At 41.0% G+C, this 20,719-nt stretch overlaps 1 protein-coding gene across 4 annotated transcripts in view; it reads right to left on the bottom strand.

The window, feature by feature from the left end:
- CHD1L (chromodomain helicase DNA binding protein 1 like) overlaps window positions 1–20,719 on the bottom strand; it is a 71,887-nt gene that overhangs the window by 33,865 nt on the left and 17,303 nt on the right. For 2 of the 4 annotated variants that reach the window (XM_069602531.1, XM_069602546.1), the window contains exons 2-9: window positions 15,045–15,157; window positions 12,342–12,448; window positions 11,656–11,770; window positions 11,052–11,083; window positions 6,343–6,424; window positions 2,626–2,788; window positions 1,209–1,364; window positions 473–565 (exon numbers count right to left, since the gene is read on the bottom strand). In XM_069602531.1, the coding sequence (XP_069458632.1) occupies window positions 473–565; window positions 1,209–1,364; window positions 2,626–2,788; window positions 6,343–6,424; window positions 11,052–11,083; window positions 11,656–11,770; window positions 12,342–12,448; window positions 15,045–15,157 (861 nt within the window). Of the gene's footprint in view, window positions 1–472; window positions 566–1,208; window positions 1,365–2,625; window positions 2,789–6,342; window positions 6,425–11,051; window positions 11,084–11,655; window positions 11,771–12,341; window positions 12,449–15,044; window positions 15,158–15,267; window positions 15,461–20,719 lie in introns of those variants that run through there. The other 2 variants (XM_069602539.1, XM_069602557.1) reach the window with 2 other exon arrangements.

Genomic DNA, 20,719 nt, shown 5'->3' with positions numbered 1-20,719 from the left:
TTCTGCCCTTGAGGATAAACACGTCACTCTCCTTCCAGCAGAGGGAAGAGATGTTCATGCTGGGAGGGGATGGGGGAATGGATATGCTATCATTTCTGGACCTGCGGTTTTGGGGGTTGTAGTGTTTGTTTTTGTTTTTGCTATTGTTTCTTTTTTAAGTGTCCATAGCTCAAAATGATAACAAAATGCAGATCGGATCCTATCACTCCCCTGATTAAAATTCTCCTGTGTTTTCCCATTGTATCTAAAATAAAAATAAATTTACTTTAAAAATATAAAAGAAAAAGTCATGGTTAAAACTGAAGAAATCTGAATATGAACAATATATTAGATAATCAACATAAAAAATTAACAAGAGAAAATGGGGAAAAATAGATAGTAAATACAGACAAATCTTTCGAAGAACTTTCTATGAGGTTGGCCATAAAATGACAACAAAAAGTAATGCTGAGAAAAAAGGGCACTGCCTCACCGTCAAACAAATATGGGTGATCCACACACTTCCGAAGCTGGGACAGGACATTCTGAAGTTTAACTTTCTTTGCCATCTCATTTTCAAATGCATCTGAAATTTTACAAAGAGAGAGAGAGATGGATTACTGAACAACAACAAAAAACCCTGCAAGTTTCCATACATAACCTTACTCATTTCAATAATGTCTCTTTCAAATCTGTATCTCCCAAATTTCACTGAAGTGCATTAAGAACAGCACACTGATAAGAAGTTTTCTTAACCATCATCTTGTTTTAAGACGGAAAAGTAAAAGTGTTAGCTGCTCAGTCACGTCCAACTCTTTGTGACCCTACTGTAGCCTGCCAAGCTCCTATGACCATGAAACTCTCTCAGCAAGAATACTGGAGTGGGTTGCCATTCCCTTCTCCAGGGGATCTTCCCAATCCTGGAAATGAACCCGGGTTTCCTGCATTGCAGGTAGACTCTTTATCATCTGAGCCACCAGGGGAAGCCCTTAAGGAAAACCAGGAGTGGGGAGATGGGGAGGAAATCTCACAAAGTCAACAAACAACAAAGTCAGAGTTATACTTTGACTGGCAAAGGTACTCTGCCAGTTTCACTCTAGCTGACCTGACTACTATTCAGAATAAGAAATCCCATCCCATATTCTTGCTATACAAACTGAGTGTGATTATAAAATGCATAAAAATCACATCCTCACTAGTTTCTAAATGGACAAGTACCCTCTGATTACCTAGGTCTTTCATCAAAATGGCCTTGTAGTATTTTTTCTGTAGTGCTGACATGCCATGGTATATCACTACTTCCGTCTTCCTGGGAAGCTCTGCGGCTACTTCAGCCTTTACTCGCCTCAGCAGAAATGGCTGCAAGAGTTTGTATAGTTCACTTGCTGTACAAGGAAAGAAAAAAACACACACAAGTAGTGTTGGACAAAAGCAAAACCAAGGCAATGAACTATCAGAGGACATACAACAGTTTACTTTTGTTTCTCATTTTCATACCAATTCTGCCTTCTAGGCCAGCAAGGTAATTTTTCACAGTATTTAGTCCTTCCTTGGATTCTTCTTTCCAGCTTCTTCTGTTTCTTTCTAATAATCTCATTTGCATAGAGCTATTCTTCTTCCAGGATACTTTTGCATTTGATCAGCATAATAGCTCAGAAATGTAGGCAAGTTGGTAACACTGTCCCATTTGAATAACTAAGTGAAGTTCAGAGAAGTTAAATCCCTTATCCAAAGTCATACAGCTGGCTGCTAAAGGTGCTAGTACTCACACTTAGTTCTTTGACTTCCATACCCCTTTTCCTTCCTGAGCTGTCAGGAACTTTGAAAACTAGCCTAAACTAGAATTACACTGCACGCAGGATTAAAAAATACAAGTGCTCAGTTAAATTTGAATTTGATAAACAAATAATTTTTTAAAGATCAGTATGTCCTGTGTAATATTTGACTTGGAATATTTTATATAGCAACATTAAACATGGGGACAATCAGAGCAGGTTCCCCAGGTAAAATTCAATCTGTGGTATGGAGATTTCTGCTGTGAGAAGCCTTTCCAACTTATCCTCAGCTAGTACATACAGAGCCACTAGTTGGCATGCCTATCAATTATTTTGAATAACGATCCTGGGATAATATCACATAGACAGACAGACAATTTTACAAGGCAGAGGAGCAAAGGCATGAGAGGAAAACTACGAATGACCATTGTACAAACCAGAATGGCTTCCTCCTTTACTTCCACCACCATCCAGCCCAGACTTTTGGTTCTTATACACTGATAAAAGTGTTAAAAGAAACACCAGTGCTATGGAACCCTGAATGACAGTTTCAGACTATGGCACCCACATATTTCTCTGCCTCAAGAAGTACCATGTGACGTTATCCAAGTCCTCATAGAAATTACACGTTGGGAAAATAAAAGTCTGCAAACCAGCAGACACTAGACAAACAAATAAGAGAATCATGAACAGCAGGCACTGGGAACAACAAGAGGACTCTGCCATCACCTTATTTTTGTGTGGCTCTTTATTTCCTCAGAAGGGATTCTCTGGTTATGGATTCTCCTTCTTTTCTATCTACAACCCTTATGCCCTAGGGAAGTTGCTGGGCCCAGACCTCTTGGGCATGATTTGTAAAAAGGGAACTTGCCTGACTCAGACTCTTTCTCAATGTCCTGGTAACGCCGAACAAAATCTTCCACCTGCTCCCTGGAAAAGAGATCAGGCTCCACAAAACTGAGGAGTGAGTAGAGCTCCTGGAGGCTGTTCTGGATGGGTGTTCCAGTCAACAGGAGGCTGAAGACAACTGAGAACTCAAATATACAAATGAATAAAGTAAAAATCTATAATGCTGGAAAGCAAGACTGAGTGACCCATCACAACCTTTACAGAGAGAGGCATGACTGAATGAAATGAATTCAGGGACATGAAATCAGAAAACTCAGGTTCCAAATGTATACAGCTGTTTGATGTAGGAAATAATACCTCTTCAGTTTCAACTATAAGAAGGGGATAATAATCCTGTGGAGGAGATACCATTTATAAAGTAAAATCACTTTGTGAACGCTAAAGTACTGATGAGTATTCAAAATGGTTACTGTTATGCAACCTATGCGGAAATTCAAGCACACAGCATATACTCATACAGTTTGAGAAGCCCAAAACTACAGCAGCAGGACCCACCACTACAAGAAAGAAGATATATTTTTTAAAAACATTCTTTTGTAAGACTTAACACGTGCAGCTAATGCAAGACATCAACAATCCTGGACATTTCTGGACTATATACCGCCCAAAATGGAAAGACACTTGTTAAATTTTGAGCAGAGGAATAAGAACACCATGAATAACAGACTAATGAACTAAAGGTTAGGAAAAACAGTAAGAACAGTTGTTGGGTCAAGCAAAGGACAATCTCTTAGCTAACATAACAAGATCTTATACTACTTGAGTTAAATAATACAGCACAAAGAGAAAGCTGTACCCTGTGTGTGTGTGTGTATATATATATATATAATACATGGCAATACATTATGTGTGTATATATGCATATATATACACATATATACATATATATACTGAATTCTGATATTACTTTTTTCGGGCTCCAAAATCACTGCAGATGGTGATTGCAGCCTTGAAATTAAAAGACACTTACTCCTTGGAAGGAAAGTTATGACCAACCTAGATAGCATATTCAAAAGCAGAGACATTACTTTGACGAGTAAGGTCCATCTAGTCAAGGCTATGGTTTTTCCAATAGTCATGTATGGATGTGAGAGTTGGACTGTGAAGAAAGCTGAACGCTGAAGAATTGATGCTTCTGAACTGTGGTGTTGGAGAAGACTCTTGAGAGTCCCTTGGACTGCAAGGAGATCCAACCAGTCCATTCTGAAGGAGATCAGCCCTGGGTGTTCTTTGGAAGGAATGATGCTAAAGCTGAAACTCCAGTACTTTGGCCACCTCATGCGAAGAGTTGACTCACTGGAAAAAGACTCCAATGCTGGGAGGGATTGGGGGCAGGAGGAGATGGGGAGGACAGAGGATGAGATGGTTGGATGGCATCACCGACTCGATGGACGTGAGTTTGAGTGAACTCTGGGAGTTGGTGATGGACAGGGAGGCCTGGCGTGCAGAGATTCATGGGGTCGCAAAGAGTCGGACACAACTGAGCAACTGAACTGAACTGAACTGAATGTATTTTTATTTTTTTAACAATATTAGAGAAGGAAATGGCAACCCATTCCAGTATTCTTGTCTGGAGAATCTCATGGACAGAGGAGTCTGGAGGGCTACAGTCCATGGGGTCGCAAAGAGTCAGACATGACTGAAACAACTTAGCATGCACACATATATACATTTAGGTTTGGGTGTACACATGTGCTGCAAAGAACGTGGCAGCATATATACCAAATGTTAAAATACACAGTGGAATAGGATTATTGGTGGCTTTTACTTTTCCTCTTGTGTGTCTATAATTTGATTTTGGAGGGGGTCATAAGAAGATATGAAAAGTGATAAATGAAATGATACAATCAATGAAAACTGTTTTCAAAATCTTTGGGGGGAGCACTTTCACTTGGTTTGTTTCTTTTTAAATTGTCTTATCAATGCCCACCCACTCATGCCGCATGTAGTGCAACCTATTCACAATATTTCAAGTATGGGAAATGGTTAACAACGAATGTTTCCAATAACTAAATCACACTTCTACAACATGCTCAAAGAACTAAAATGGCCAAAAAATATGAAGTCAACAAGGATAACCAAGGTTGTCAATCACTAAAATGAAATTATACTATCACATGGATTAATATTTTAATTCAAAGCAGTGTTCATTTCAGCATCAAAAGTTATAATCGGGAAAAAGAAGCCTAGAGACAAGTCTCTGCTTATATATAAAATTTTGGAAGCTTTTTTGTATAAAACATTTTGCAAATATTTTCTACATTATTAAATATTCTTCTACATAATCTTTCATAATCTTTACAGCCTTACTCTGTAAATATACTGTTTGGGTATACCACAAATTGTACAGTATAATCAATTCCTATATGGACATTTAGGCTTCTTCCAAATTTTACAAACAAGCTGAAAACAGTATTTGGAAGAGGAGAAAATAAAAGGCAGTACCCTTCTCCCCACCTCTCAGCCCAATCAATAAATGTGGTTTTTTCCTGACCAACTAGCTGTCTCCAGTTCAAACCTCACCTAAAAAGGAATACTCAGAAAACATAGAACAATCTCCTCTGAGCCTGTTTCCTTACCAAAAAGAAGAAAAGGCTCTGGAGCCAGCAACAGACTTTAGCTTCCCCACTCCAAACACAGGCTTCCTTTACTGCACCTGCTTCTTTTCTCCCACTATAAATCAGTAAACTGGCACAGCAGCTGATGAAACAGTATCTTAGAGTCTCTTGGGTGCCAGATATGACAATCTCTTGGGAAAGAGACTGTGTTAAAGAGTCCTTAAAAAGAAGGCAAAGGACACCACAGAGCAGAGGGGGCCTACAAGGGGACAGCAATCTTTGAGTTCGGGGTAATAATAATAATAGTGGCCATATTTGCACTTAAACACTAAAAACCGTAACTTTTAACCACTAAATAAAGAATTCAGATCTAAGACTTTCCTCCAAATGACCTCTAAATTCATTAATTGATCTATTATAGGAAAGGGACCAAAATCAATGACGACCCCAGAAATTTGCACACCAGGTCGCAGGAATTAACAAGCCTTTACTAGGTCAACAATAAGAAGGGCACTTCATACCCATAAGCTCTTCCACTGGCTCCTCAGAAAAGAGGGCAAATCTAAGTCTACAATGACATTTCTCATCTGCTTTGTCAGAATGATGCCAAAGAAGTGAATGGAGTAAGATCAAAGGTTTCATACTCAGAGAAGCATGACAAAGACAGGTGAGACTGAAGGGAATATTCAATCGCATGAAATTAGTCTCTTCATGACTCTGAATTGTCAAATTTTCTAAACAGGTAAATGGGGGAGTTGTACAATAAATATGTCAGATATGTTTGTTATTGCAGACAGAAAAACTACATTAAGATTATTTTTAAAGAAACTGAAAATCAAAAAGACAGTTGAAACATTTCCAAAAATACAATGTATTATCCTGGAGTAGAGTCCTATTCATTTGACAACCAGATTTTTAATAAACATTATCTCCTATGTAAAAGACAAGAGAAATTAGGCCATGTTAAGTATTACTTGTGTCACCATAAAATGTTCATTGAACCCTGCAGAAATCTCACTGAAAAAAATGTGTCAATTTAATTGGCTCTATACAGACCAAACTAATATTAACATTTTTTGAAAGGGAGTGATATACAAACTAAAAGTATCCTATGAGTTTACCTCTGAAAGAGTCTTATGCAGCAAGGAGCTTTGGTTTTTCAACCTGTGAGCTTCATCCACAACAAGAACACTCCAAGGGAAGCTGTGAGGGAAAAATCCATGTTTTCAGTTTTATATAACTCAAACACATATCTCACACCCAAAAGTCTTACTACAAAACTAAGACTCTTTCTGGGAAGACTAATATCAAGCCATTCTGTTAGAAACACACCCAAATTGCCTTCCCCAACAGCCAACCAAGTACATAAGGCAATATCTGGATAATGTAGTAAAATTAAGGGAATTGATTTTCTGAGATGTATTGAAGGTAGAAAAGAAGGCACTGGAGACAGAAAGCAAAAGGAAACACTTATGACCACTTACATGTGCCACTTTAATATACCTAAAGCTTGGAGCTTTTAGGTATGTTATTTAACCCGAAAAAATAAAATGAGTAGACACTATTGTGCCCTTTTTACTAACATGGATATTAAAGCTCAGAAAGGCAGATGACTCAGTCAAGGTCATAAAGTTAGTATGAGGCAGAACTAAGATACAGACCCAGAAGAAAAGTCAAGACACAATGATGTCATAATAGCTAAAAAAAAAGTGTGATTTTAAAATGGGGACATGGTAGACTTCCCAGGTGGTACAGTGGAAAAGAATCTGCCTGCCAATGCAGGGAACACAGGTTCAACCCCTGGTCTGGGAAGATCCCATATGCTGCAGAACAACTAAGCTCCTGCACCACAACTACTGGGCCCACACTCTAGAGTGTGCAAGTCACAGTTTCTGAAGCCCATGTGCCGAGAGCCTGTGCTCTGCAACGAGAAGCCGCTGCAATGAGGAGCCTGTGCCCTGCAATGAAGAGGAGCTCCTGCTCGCTGCTACTAGAGAAAGCCAACAAGCAGCAAGGAAGACCCAGTGCAACCAATAACTAGATAAATTATAAAGAATGGGGACACGGTGAACAGCTCAAATGTTACAACAGGAAGATACATCACTGGCTCTGTTAACGTGGGAGTCACTGGTGGCTATGTCAGTGCCCTTTGGTAGCATAATAGTTATGACCACAAATTCCCAAAAAGATATCCTCTGTATATACTCCTGGGAAGCTGTTTTGCCCACAAAAAAAAAGTTAAAATATGTATGTATTAATATGTTCAAAGCTGCATTATCTAAAACAGCAAAAACATGAAAATAATAATAGGTCCAATAATGGGTGATGAAATATAGCATTTTAAATGATAAATATGATTATAATTTAAAAGGCCTATATAACTTAAAAAGATATAAATATTATATATATTTATATAATAAAAATCATGCAAAAGATAATAAAGTGGAAATTATAAGGCTCTTACCTCATTTGAAAATGTTCTGTAATCCCATTACATTATTCTTATACTTAAAAAACTAAATGTAGGGGACTTCCCTAGTGGTTCAGTGGTTAAGAATCCACCTTCCAATGCAGGTTTAATTCCTGGGCGGGGAACTAAGATCCCATGTGCTGCAGGACAACTAAGTCCACGGTCCACAACTACTGAGCTTGTGCACCTCAACTAGAGACCCCAAGGGCCGCAAACTACAGAGCCCACACACTCTGAAGCCTGCGAGCCACACCTAGAGAGAAGCCTGCGCATCACAAAAAAAGCCCATGCAACAGCACACCACAACGAAAGATCCAGCAGGCTGCAACCAAGACCCTGACACAGCCAAAAATACGTACATACTTACATATTAAAAACAACTAAATGTACATACAAGTAAAGCAGAACACTGGAAAGATATATGGAAATTAAAATCCCTCCAATATTAGAGGAAGATCTTGAGCAGAGGTTGGCCTTAAAAGAGGAGAAAGCCTTCTTCCTCTGAGCCCACAGAGAAAATCCAGAAAATGGGTACAGAAGCAGACAGCTAGGCCCATTCACCTACTGAGTGGTGCAGCTAGAGGGAAGAACTGGGTCCAAGAGAGGGTGCAGAAATCAGGATCACTCCTGCCGCATAGCAGGAGTTGCACTGAAGGATCATGAGGAGTAAGAGTCCAGCTGATCTTGGACACTGGTCATGGCATGACGAGGGTGTGAGCCCTTTTCAAGGGGCTACAGGACAGTGCCTGGCTCCTGTTTAAATTACCATTCTACACAGATTAGGTATTAATCTGTTAAGATCATTACGGTATCAATGGCACCCCACTCCAGTACTCTTGCCTGGAAAATCCCATGGACGGGGGAGCCTGGTGGGCTGCAGTCCATGGAGTTGCGAACAGTCGGACACGACTGAGTGACTTCACTTTCACTTTTCTCTTTCATGCATTGGAGAAGGAAATGGCAACCCACTCCAGTGTTCTTGCCTGGAGAATCCCTGGGACGGGGGAGCCTGGTGGGCTGCCGTCTATGGGGTCACACAGAGTCGGACACGACTGAAGTGACTTAGCAGCAGCAAGAGCTATATATTCATTTTTTTAAAATTTCTATTCTTTTAATTTATTTTGCCACACAATGTGGGATCTTAGTTCCCCAACCAGGGATCAAACCCACGCCCCTGCAATGGAGGCATGGGTTTCTTAGCCACTGGACCAGCAAGGAAGTCTCAATATTCAGGTTTTTACATACAAAAGCAACCAATAAAAAGCGTGTTTAATGAATCAAGACTACAAGGAGGTGGATTTGGGCTCATTAACCGAAGGTCGTCAAATTACTCTCTAAAGGACATGCCAAGGGATGCTCCCTGGACAGGAAGAGGCGGAGGGAATTCCAGGACTGGATGGAGAGTGGGAAAAGTAATTTCTAATCCTCTTGATCCAAAGATTTAATAAGTTTATTGTCAAAAAATTTTCCTATTTTTCATATTGTTACATGCACAGTCTCAACTCTCCCTAATAAGCCTCTTTAGGGCTGAGATTGCATTACACTTTCAGGCTGTTCTCAGTAGGCAGTACAGTCATACACAGTACAACCTTGCCAAATATATCAAAAGAACACAACTGTGTTCTCAGGGGTCATACTGAGTAAACATTATAAATGTCCCTTTACTACTTGGTTTTTTAAATTCACTTGGAATGGATTTAAGATAATAATCTAATATAGAAAGATTATATTTCTGCTGAAAATGTGAAACTCCAGTGCACTTAGATACTTTGTAAAGTTCTCTTTTAAAAAGCTCTACAACAAAGTGGGTTTGGATGTCTGCTTTGCCATTTACTAGCAATGTGCCCTGGGATGGGTCACACCTAATCTCTTACCATTCTCATCGATAAAATGGATGACGATACCTACTTGTTAGGGTTTTCATGCTGATTCAATAGCACAATTTATGGAAAGTACCCAATAACATCTATGTCCTGATCTTCTTGCATTTTGAGACTTTCCATATATTGCCTAATATTATGGGTATCTGTATACTTCTTATTAACTCTATTGGAGTTTATGTTCGCTTCAGGGTCACTGTATGGTTTACTTTCCTGGTATTGCTGGTAACTCCCAGAACAATGTCTTTCCAGAAGAGAGATCTTTAATACATATTAAGTTGGATATTGACAATAAAAGAGAAGTGAGAGGGAAAGCATATCCTTTTCTGAAGAAAAGTAAAGTAAATCTGTGTACTTAAATGAAACACGAATGAAACAAAACACTACATGGAAGTCATGAAATCTATGACTGAATCTTTAGTGTTTCAAAATAAGATGAAAATAAAAATCCAACTCAGAAGAGCCTGGGTATGAAATAACATTTATAATATTGATAAAGCACTCTGTAAAAGTTCTGAATATTGAAGAAACAAACCGCACCTAACCAGAAGTACACATGCTATGAGAATGAAACTGTCAATGTATCTTATTCACCCAAAACTGAGCTCTTATTTACAAGGTAACTGTTGGCTTAACCACATACTGCAACACAGCATCCTTACCACTGAATAAAGTACCAGATAGTATCAGGAGTTACACCTAAGTTTCCTATACTTTATGAGCTGATTTGAGACCTCTAAGCCAATAACTGGAAAGAAATTTACTTAAAAATTCCTTTCTAAAAAGCTAATTTTAGGGCCTCCCTGGTGGCTCAGTGGTAAAGAACCCACCTGCCAATGAAGGAGACACAGGTCTGACCCCTGGTCAGGAAGTACCCATATGCAACCAAGCCCATGCGCCACAGCCCGAGCCTGTGCTCCGCAACAAGAGAGGCCACCACGTGAGAAGTGTGTGCACTACAGCTAGAGAGTAGCTTCTACTTGTCGCAACTAGAGAAAAGAAAAGCCTGTGCAGCAACCAAGACCTAGCACAGCCAAAATAAATAAATAAAATTATTAAAAAAACAAAAAGTTAACTTCATAGCACTGATGGCTATTTTAGGATATTTCCAGAAAAAAAGCTCAAATAATTCCCCTATGTTGTAGTAGAATTTCCACACAGCAGTCCTGACAGGCATCTATACAAGTTGTGATGTAAAGAATCTGGTATCTACTAACCGCCCACCACATACAGCTTATCTCACTTAATCCTCACAGCAGCTGTCTTCATTTTACAGATAGAGAAGCTGAGGTTCACAGAGGTTAAGTTAGGGAATCTACACATACACAGCTAAGGAGTACGGGCTTGGACTGCAAGACTCCTGCCATACCACACACCCGGTAAGACTCACGGATGACAAACCAGGGGAAAAAATGTGAAGGAAAGACATAACTCTCATGACACATTCAGGACAATTTCTGAAGTAGTGCAACATACTCACGACTTTAGAAAAGATGCATCTTTCAAGCAAATCTGAAAAATTAAGGAAGATACATTGTAAAGGCTGATATTGATATACTTCTGACATTAATAAGCTAGTCTTTTATTAACTCTCCTACACTATCGGATTTAGCTGTCTCATTGATTGACTATGTAAAAGAGTACTGAGCATAACCTCTGGGTGGCGGCATCTTACAGACAAAGGGAGGCATGAACGCGTGGAAGGGCTTGCTTACAGGAGTCTGGACATTATTAGCTTGAAGAACGAGAGCAGAGACGGAAACTAAGTTTCTTCATCTTCCTTTCCCATCCTTTAGTAACAGATGATGCCTCAGCCTATCCTATCTTCTTCTACTCATCGGCCAAGAGACAGTTCAAGTGCTGCCTCCCTGGGAAGCCCTCCACCAAGAGAGAGGGAGAAATATCGAACTAACAATAGTTTTTCACTCCCTTTGCTCACAGGACCTCTGTGAGAATCAAACGAAAACAGACTTTCCTCCTAGAATAACATGAGCCCTCAAAAACACTAAATATAATCCCAGAGGATTCTACAACTTCTAAGGTACCAGGCTAAGAGTTCTGGCTGTAGAAAAACAAACAGATACCTCATAGGTAGTTAGCAGCACATGAAAACGTGACTCCTGCTTCAGGTCTTGCTGTAGGCAGGCTCTCCTGTCCTTGTCACCTGCATATGTTACACAGGAAAGACCTGGAGCAAATCTGAATCCAAGAAAAGAGGCAGATGAACACAAGCACAGAGCCATGGACAAGGGGTGCATGTCTGGAAAATGACATTTCATGGAAGGATTGCAGATGTACAGACCCCAGGATGCTCTGCAGCCAGAACGAGTCCTGAGACCCTGAAACCTCAACTAGAGTAACGGGTAAACCTAAGGGTGACTAAGTCCCCATGTGAAGAGGGAGGAGGGTCAGATGAACATCTAAAAGGACCTTGTGTTAATTCTTAAAAGAAAAATATTTTTCCACATTCCTATGAAATGTCACTGTATCACTATGAAAAGGATGTATCACTATGAAAAGGATGGTTTCTTCCTCAGTTCAGCAAAATTTACTAAAAATGAGTACTGACCTTCAAATTGCCAAAAGGCAATAAAAACATCCATTGGACCCTCCCTCATCTGCCCCTCATTCTTTATCTACACTGCCTCAGGTCAGAGTTTTCTGGAAAAAATAAACTCACTGCTTAGGACAATATGTTGTTTTATCATATTTCACATAGTACCCAGAAAAAAAAAGTAAAAAAAAAAATTCAACTACATCTACTCTGTACCTCTCCATCTCTTCTTTCCAGTTGCTCAAAACAGACAAGGGACAAAGAATCAGAAATGGTCCTTCATCATTTAATCTTCCTGCCAAATAAATGAAGAGTGCAATAGTCTGGAACACAGAAAAAGAAGGCAGTTTTGATCACCTTTCCGCAAGAGAAATAATTATAAAGTTCCCACAACCTTGCAGAGAACACCTAAAATTGCATCAAAAAGAATAAAGTATAAACACAATCTATTAAACAAGACTGGCTTTACAAACAAATAATGTACAATCTTCCACACATTAGGAGAGTCATCCATTGCTAGAGTGATATCAGGTAAGCTTTGATACAACTGCCGAAAGACATTTATGGTACTCAATTACATCAACAGTCAACAAGCAATAGTGCTCAAATTTTATGTAACTAAACCTTTCATACAAAGGAAAGCATCAGGAACAGACAACAGAAATCAACGAAAACAATGCAAACAAGGCACAAAGTCAGGAATGCTCTAAACACGCATGCTAAGAAGAATCAAGATTCAACTGAAGACGACCAACCACACCCTGGCCTCTGCTGTTGGCCAGGTCTCCTAAAGGAGGACGTTTTCCTTCCTTCCTAACCTCCCCCGACATGGATTTATGCATGCATGCTTGCACGCTAAGCTGCTTTGGTCTATCCAGCTCAGCAACCCCATAGACTGCAGTCCACCAGGCTCCTCTGTCCATGGGATTCTCCAGGCAGGAATACTGGAGTGAGCTTCTGTGTCCTCCTCCAGGGGATCCTCCCAACCCAGGGATCAAACCCGCATCTCTTTATGTCTACCTGCACTGGTAGGCAGGTTCTTTACCATTAACATGAGGAGGGCATGGCAACCCACTCCAGTATTCTTGCCTGGAGAATTCCATGGACAGAGGAGGCCTGGTGGGCTATGGTCCATGGGCTTGCAAAGAGTCAAACACAACTGAGTGACTAAGCATTGCATTACTACTAGCACTACCTGGGAAGCCCATGCACTAGGAGTACCCTCTATTCACCAGGCTCTATTCTGAACTCTGGTGTAGAACAGTTAACAGAATAAACAAAACTCCTAGCTCTCCTGGGGCACACATTCCAGTGAGGAAAACTAACAATAAAGGATGCCTCATAAACTCACGTTAGGGTCTAAATTGGAAATCTCTGTAAAGCCTAATAGCCTATTTTAGGACCTGGCTGTACACATTTTTGACTAGAGAAGTTTCTTTAAAAGCTTGCCATGATAAATGGATACTGCACAGGAGACTACGTAGAGGGCTCTGTACCTGAATTATAAGAGTCCATTGGCCTGCCTCCCAGAAACACTGGGATGCTTCTCTTTGTTCCATATCTCTCAGTTCAGGAATATACTAGAACCAGGATTACTGCCTGAGACATCTGAGGGTGATAAATAGCTACCTTGGGGAACCATGCTCAGAAGTCATACTCTATCCTGAATAACCCCCAAATCAATGAGGTACATCTAGATTAAGGCATTGCCAACAAGGTCAGGGGCTTCCTTGATAGCTCAGTTGGTCAAGAATCCACCAGCAATTCAGGAGACCCTGATTCGATTCCTGGGTCAGGAAGATCTGCTGGAGAAGAGACAGGCTACCCACTCCAGTATTCTTGGGCTTCCCTTGGGCTCAGCTGGAAAAGAATCCACCTGCAATGCAGGAGACCTGGGTTTGATCCCTGGGTTGGGAAGATCCCCTGGAGAAGGGAAAGGCTACCCACTCCAGTATTCTGGCCTGGAGAATTCCATGGACCGTATGGTCCACGGGGTTGCAAAGAGTTGGACATGACTGAGCAACATTCACTTCCACCTTCAACATGGTCAGACTAGACTCTGAGCAGAACTGTTCCAGGCTGATGTTTACTATGTGAGGTCAGACTTAAGGGGAGAGGTTAGTCCTTCTAAAAGGACTATTGGGAACTTTACTCACTCTGTGAGTTCAATGATGAAACCTTTGGAATCAAGAAACTTACACTTCCATGGTTTCTGCTCAATTGCCTCTGCTGTATACCCTGACTGCACTGACTTTCTTTGGTACACTACAGAGGAATAAACCTTGTGTGATGAACCCAAGGGGTATCTGTGTCTGGACTTTCCATCAATCCAAGACTACCACTGACCTCTGTCAACATGAGCTGTACTTGTGATTATGCTACTGGCAGGATCAATCTCAAGACAAAACCTGGTAATGCATGCCCAAGGAAGTCACATCTGATTCTACCCAAGGAGGTAGGTCTGATTCCTACCACTGGAAGGCCAGATCATTTTAGAAAACAGAGTACCTCCTCTGTAACTCTCTAGCATGCCAGAGAAATGGGAGGTAGCCCCACCACTGAGGGAGACTAATATTAGAAGTGATCCATTTAACTAGTAAAGTATTATGAAAGAGGGAAGAGCCAATTTGATCCCTGGGACAGGCATACTTGCTTTATATAGAAAATCCTGCCCATTAATTGTAATTCTATATGTCAAGGGTTAGATTAAAACAAAGGAAGTGACAGTTCAAAACTACCCCCATAATGAGAAAAGCCAAGTCCAAGGTCATGATCTTGTTAACAAAGGCTCAGGAATCAAAATACCTGTATACCTCCTAGTGTAAAAATACATCCCAATAGTTGGCAGCTAAAAACAGGAATGAGTTGTAAGGAGGTATTTCAGTAGAGGTAAACAGTACTCGCTCCACAGTGACATACCTGGCAGGTCTTACCCAAGCCCATCTCATCCCCCAGGATGCAGCCATTCTGACAGTGGAAGCACTGGGCTAGCCAGTTGACTCCCTGCAGCTGGTAAGGGCGTAGACGGATCCCTAGAAATGAAAAAACAAACAAACAGCAAGTTGGAAGAGCAGACATTTCAGCACACACACAGGCTATGTTCAAGACCTTCAACCAAAGAACCCTGCCTAATTACCCTTACCCCAAGCCTTAGTGGCCATATCTTTTGCTGAGAAGTTACAGATATGCAAATATTTGCTGACTTCCACACTATTTTCTGAATAAACTCTGCCACCACTATAGTCAAAGCCCTAAAACAGCCTGTCAGTGTTACAGGATCCACTTGACAGATGAGAAAATCAATCTGGGATCTGGCCTCCAGACTGCCTGAGTCTCATGCCAGTGTCCATTCTAGGAAATGAGGTTTTACTGATGCAAGGTAACAGCAAACAACAACACATGGGTGATACACGTGTCTGCTTGCTTAATTGCAACCATTTAAATCTGCCATCAGATGCTAAAGGAAAAAAAAAAATCAAGACAGGACTAGATTAAATCAAGTTTGAATCCAGAAGCAGTGCTGTTAAGAATGGAAACACTGTTGCACAGGAGGTGTTTACCAATGTACAAGAACAGCAGAAAATAGATGTCTGAAATCCACAGAGCTCCTGCTGCCTCTCTTTCTCTGAGGTGGGGGTGGGAGGAAACCCAGTTTCAGAGACTAGCCCTATCTTCCCAAGGGGGAAACCCCCAAACATACTTTATGGAAAAACTATTAACAAAAGTAAAACTCTGGTTTGAACTTATCACCTTTAAAAAGAAACTGGGCAACATACAATTGTAAAACATTTAAAAGATTAACAAGTTATTTTTTATGTAGGTATATAATTATAATTTGTATCTAAAGATATTTACTTTATATATGTAATTTTTATTTAGAAAAGAAACAATAATTTAGTACATTAAAAAAAAAACCCTCCATAAAAATAAAAGGCAGACCTCCCTGGTGGTCCAGTGGTTAAGAATCTACCTGCCAATACCAGGGACATGGGTTCAATCCCTGGTCTGGGGAGACTCCACATGGTGCAGAGCAACTAAACTCCTGTGCCACAACTACTGAGCCTGCACTCTATAGAGAGCACTCTGGTGCTGCCAACTACTAAAGCCCACACACCCTAGAGCCCGGGATCTGCAAAGAGAAGGCACTGCAGTAAGAAGCTGTGCACCACGACTAGCGACTGCATTGCAACTAGAGAAAACCTGCACGCAGCAACAAAGACCCGGCGCAAACAAAAACAAAACTTTTTAAAAAGGCAAGTGACAAGTGAAAAAAAGATACTGATGGCAAGTAAGGCAGATAAAGGATGACTATTTTTGATATTAAGCACTTACTAAATACCAGAGAGAATAGTAAACAATGTACATTAATTTACCCAATTTAAAGCTATTAACAATCCCATGCTAGGTATCATCCCCATATTGTATGTGGGAAAATCCAGAAAATTTAAAGATTAAAATAGGAACCTTGGAGACTTCTGCTTTTGGGGAGATAGAGATGTTCTCTTCATCATTCCTCTTGATAATGCAACTAAAAATTCTGAATATTACAAAGAAAATGAACATAATAAGATGACTCTGAAAAGGTGGGGTCAAAGAAGGCAGACTGGTTAGTAACCTTGGGAGCCAGCAAACAACAGTTATGAGTTCCCTGGGTTTCTTTTTGCCTCATATAGCCCAGACTTAGAGGTGAAGAAACCAACCACCCAGAAATGCCAATGTACACAGCAAAGAAAAGTTTAACAAATGCCTGTTTCCATAGCCAAAGGAAAAAGACAGCCTAGAGAGACAGAACTTACAACTTTTGGACAATAACCACTCTAGTTAAGCCAAACACTAAAGGGAAAAATCTGTGGCCCCACCCCCAACAGCAAAGGCCAAATGGGAGCCTAGACCTCCACCCTCAAGAGGTTCAATGAAGTTCCCATCACCCCTAGCAGGAAGGTACCAGAGATGGCTAAGCAGGCAGTCAGGATCTTCATCCCATTCACCAATAATAAAAACATCCCACTTCACTTTTCCCTCCCCTGCAGTGTCAGTAGAGACCACATAGGAAGCCCGAACTTACATTCCTACTAGATCATATGAGCCCCCTCCCCAACCGGCCCTACAGTGTTAAAGGAGGCCTAGTGGAGACTCGGACACGACTGAGCAACTTCACTTTCACTTTTCACTCTCATGCATTGGAGAAGGAAATGGCAACCCACTCCAGTGTTCTTGCCTGGAGAATCCCACGGATGGGGGAGCCTGGTGGGCTGCCGTCTCTGGGGTCGCACAGAGTCGGACACAGCTGAAGCAACTTAGCAGCAGCAGCAGCAGCAGTGGAGACTCAGGATTTTTATCACTGCCTAGCGTTAAGGAGACCACCCCTAGCATGGTGCCCATGGGGACCAGATTAGGAGCTAGTACTCTTATTCTCACCCAGAAGTAAGGACAAACCCCCTCCCTATTCCCAGGTATTAAGAAAAGCTCAGAGGGGAAGTCTGATTTCTATTTCCACCTGGTAGTAACAAAACAGCAACCACCTTTCCCTGTTAGAGCAGCACAGACAACTGAACAAAAGGTTTAAATGAGACCTTGAGTCTCAATATGTAAAATAAGAACTTCCCTGGTGGTCCAGGGGATAAGACTTCACGCTCCCAATGCAGGGAGCCTAGGTTCAATCCCTGATGAGGAAACTAAGATTGCACATACAGAAACTTACTCTGCACACCGCAACTAGGGAAGCCCATGTGCCACAATGAAGACCCTGTGCAGCTAAAATAAATTAAAAAGAAAAAGTCCAGTTTTAATAAACATTCATTATACCAAGAACCAGGAAGATTTCAAACTGAATGAAAAAAGACAATCCAGAGGTGCCAACATCGAGATGACACAGGTGTTACACTTATTTTAAACCAGCAATGATTAAAGTGCCTCAAACAAGCAACTATGAACAGGCTTATTAAAATAACTGAAAAAAAGAAAATAGAAAGCATCAGTAAAGAAACAGAAAGTACAAAGAAAAATAATATACTAACAAATACAATAACTGAAGTAAAAAACTCAGAAGATGCACTTGATAGCACAATAGAAAAGAGAAAAAAATCAGTGAACTGGAAGGCAGAACCACAGAAATTACTCAATCTGAACAGAGAGAAAACAGACTGAAAATAGAGCTTCAAGGAACTGCAAGTCTCTAATAAAAGATCTACATTCATTCATTGGCATCCCAGAAAGAGATCAGAAATGGGACAGAGCTAAAAAAGTACTCAAAGAAGGAAAGGCTGAAAAATTTCCACAATTTGGCAAAAGATCTACAGATTCAAAAAGCTGAATGAACTTCAAAGAGAATAAAAAAATAAACCCAAAGAAATATATACCAAGACACATCATAATTAGGTTTCTAAAAACTTAAAAGAAAAGTATCTTAAAAGCAGTCAGAGGAAAATGCCATAAATTACCAGAAGGAAAAAACCAAAAGGCCAACTGTCAGCTTTCTTCATATTCCAAAAAAAAAAAGAAAAATGCAATCCAAACACACCTTTATGATCCAAGGTATTCTGAGTTTCTAAAGTTCACCAAATGAATGGGATGTATCTCTGACACCATTAAGAAGACGACTGCTTACTGCGGAACAAAATACTTATTTAAGTCAGCAATTTCCAAAAAGCAGGCACTTTGTTCCATATTTGGGGGAAAGGAATAGAGTCAAGTTCTCTCCTAATAAATTTCTGGGGAAATGAAAATTTTAATGTAAAATGAAAAACCATAATTATACTAGAATAAAAACATTTAGGCCATTAAGTACAAATTCAGAATAGCAGTCCTTTCTACTGCTAAGCTGCTAAGTCACTTCAGTCGTGTCCGACTCTGTGTGACCCCATAGATGTCAGCCCACCAGGCTCCCCAGTCCCTGGGATTCTCCAGGCAAGAACACTGGACTGGATTGCCATTCCCTTCTCCAATGCATGAAAGTGAAAAGTGAAAGGGAAGTCGCTCAGTCATGTCCGACTCTTAGCGACCCCATGGACTGCAGCCTACCAGGCTCCTCCATCCATGGGATTTTCCAGGCAAGAGCACTGGAGTGGGGTGCCATTGCCTTCTTCAAGCCCTTTCTAAGCAGAATGCTAATGGCAAAACTTAAGATCTGACTACAAAGAATTATTAAACATCATCATTGATATACATACACACATGCAACAAAATCAAAAGACAAATAACACATCAGAAAACATATTCCCATTATACATGACACATATTTAATTTTTCAATGCAAGCAAGAGCCTACAAAGCAAAAACAAACCTCAATAAAAAATGGTCAACAGCCCTTTGAGCATGCATATGGAGGCCTGTACGGGCACGTATGCTCCAGGCCAGCTTCAGGAACAGATGCTGGTGAGAGGAACACACGCAAAGGCGGGGCTGACACAGACACTCCAGAGACCTAACCAGAGAGGTGTTGAGGTCTCCTGGGGGGCAGGGGTAGGCTACAGCTCACCATGGCTAGAGAAAGCACCAGGGAATCCTTTTTCTTTTTTATCTTTTATTTTTATATTATTTTTTATTTTTTTGCTGTTGTGGTTCTGTCTTGTTCCACTTTTATTTTTATTGTTCTCTTGTTCTATATGTTTTAAATTTTATCTTATTTTTTGTCCTTTGGTATTGTTCTGCTCTTTTTCTGTTTATTGCTTTTTTTTTTTTTTTGGCTGTGCCACATGACTTGCAGGGTCTTGGTTCCCAGGCCAGGGCTTGGATCTGAGACCGTGTGGTGGGGGCACTAATGCCAAGCCACTGGACTAATAGAGAACTTCAGATCTAGGGAATATTAATCAGTGTGAACTCTCCCAGAGGTCCTCATCCTAGCACCAAGGCCCATCTCCACCCAACTGCCTGCAAACTCCAGAGCTGGACCCATTTCTTGGCACGGATAGAGAAAATACAAGAAATGTTTAACAAGGACCTAAAGAATTAAAGAAGAAATAGACAGTGATGAACAACACAATAAATGAAGACTCTCCTCAGAGACAGAGAGGCAGGTGAGCAGTAGCCAGAGGCAGAAAGCAAGGAGCTGCTGCAATCTCAGCCCCAAACACCGCATCTCCCCCAAGCTGTGAGCAAGCCACCAGTCGCTACCCACGTGTTCCCAGGATCCTGGACACCACAGGGCTATAGAGGGCATCACAGCCTGAGACCAACTCCCCTGAGGAGACGCATGGCCCATCTGGGACGGTGCCCTCACGGTGCACCTTGCACTCGGGAGCCCTAGCACTTGGACCTGGCAGGCGCACACCGCCTTCAGCTGTGGCAATCCCTGGCTGATCCACCCATTTCAAGGGCTCCCCACACACGCCAGCGGCGCTTGTTCGCAGTGTCTCTGCCTTTCCACATCTTCCCTCGTGGCTCAATCAGTAAAGAAGCTGCCTGCAATGCAGGAGACCTGGGTTCAATCCCTGGGTTGGGTGGGAAAAGCCCCTGGAGAAGAGAATGGCAACCCACTTCAGTATTCTTGCCTGGAGAATCCCATGGACAGTGGAGCCTGAAGTACAGTCCATGGGATCGCAAAGAGTTGGACGCAACTTAGTGACTGACACTTTCACTTTCCGTCTCCACAGCTC

The sequence above is a fragment of the Ovis canadensis genome, chromosome 1 (assembly GCF_042477335.2).
Source record: "Ovis canadensis isolate MfBH-ARS-UI-01 breed Bighorn chromosome 1, ARS-UI_OviCan_v2, whole genome shotgun sequence".
Lineage (NCBI taxonomy): Eukaryota > Metazoa > Chordata > Mammalia > Artiodactyla > Bovidae > Ovis > Ovis canadensis.
The sequence above is the reverse complement of the archived record's forward strand: the minus strand, read 5'-3'. Positions and strand labels throughout refer to the sequence as shown.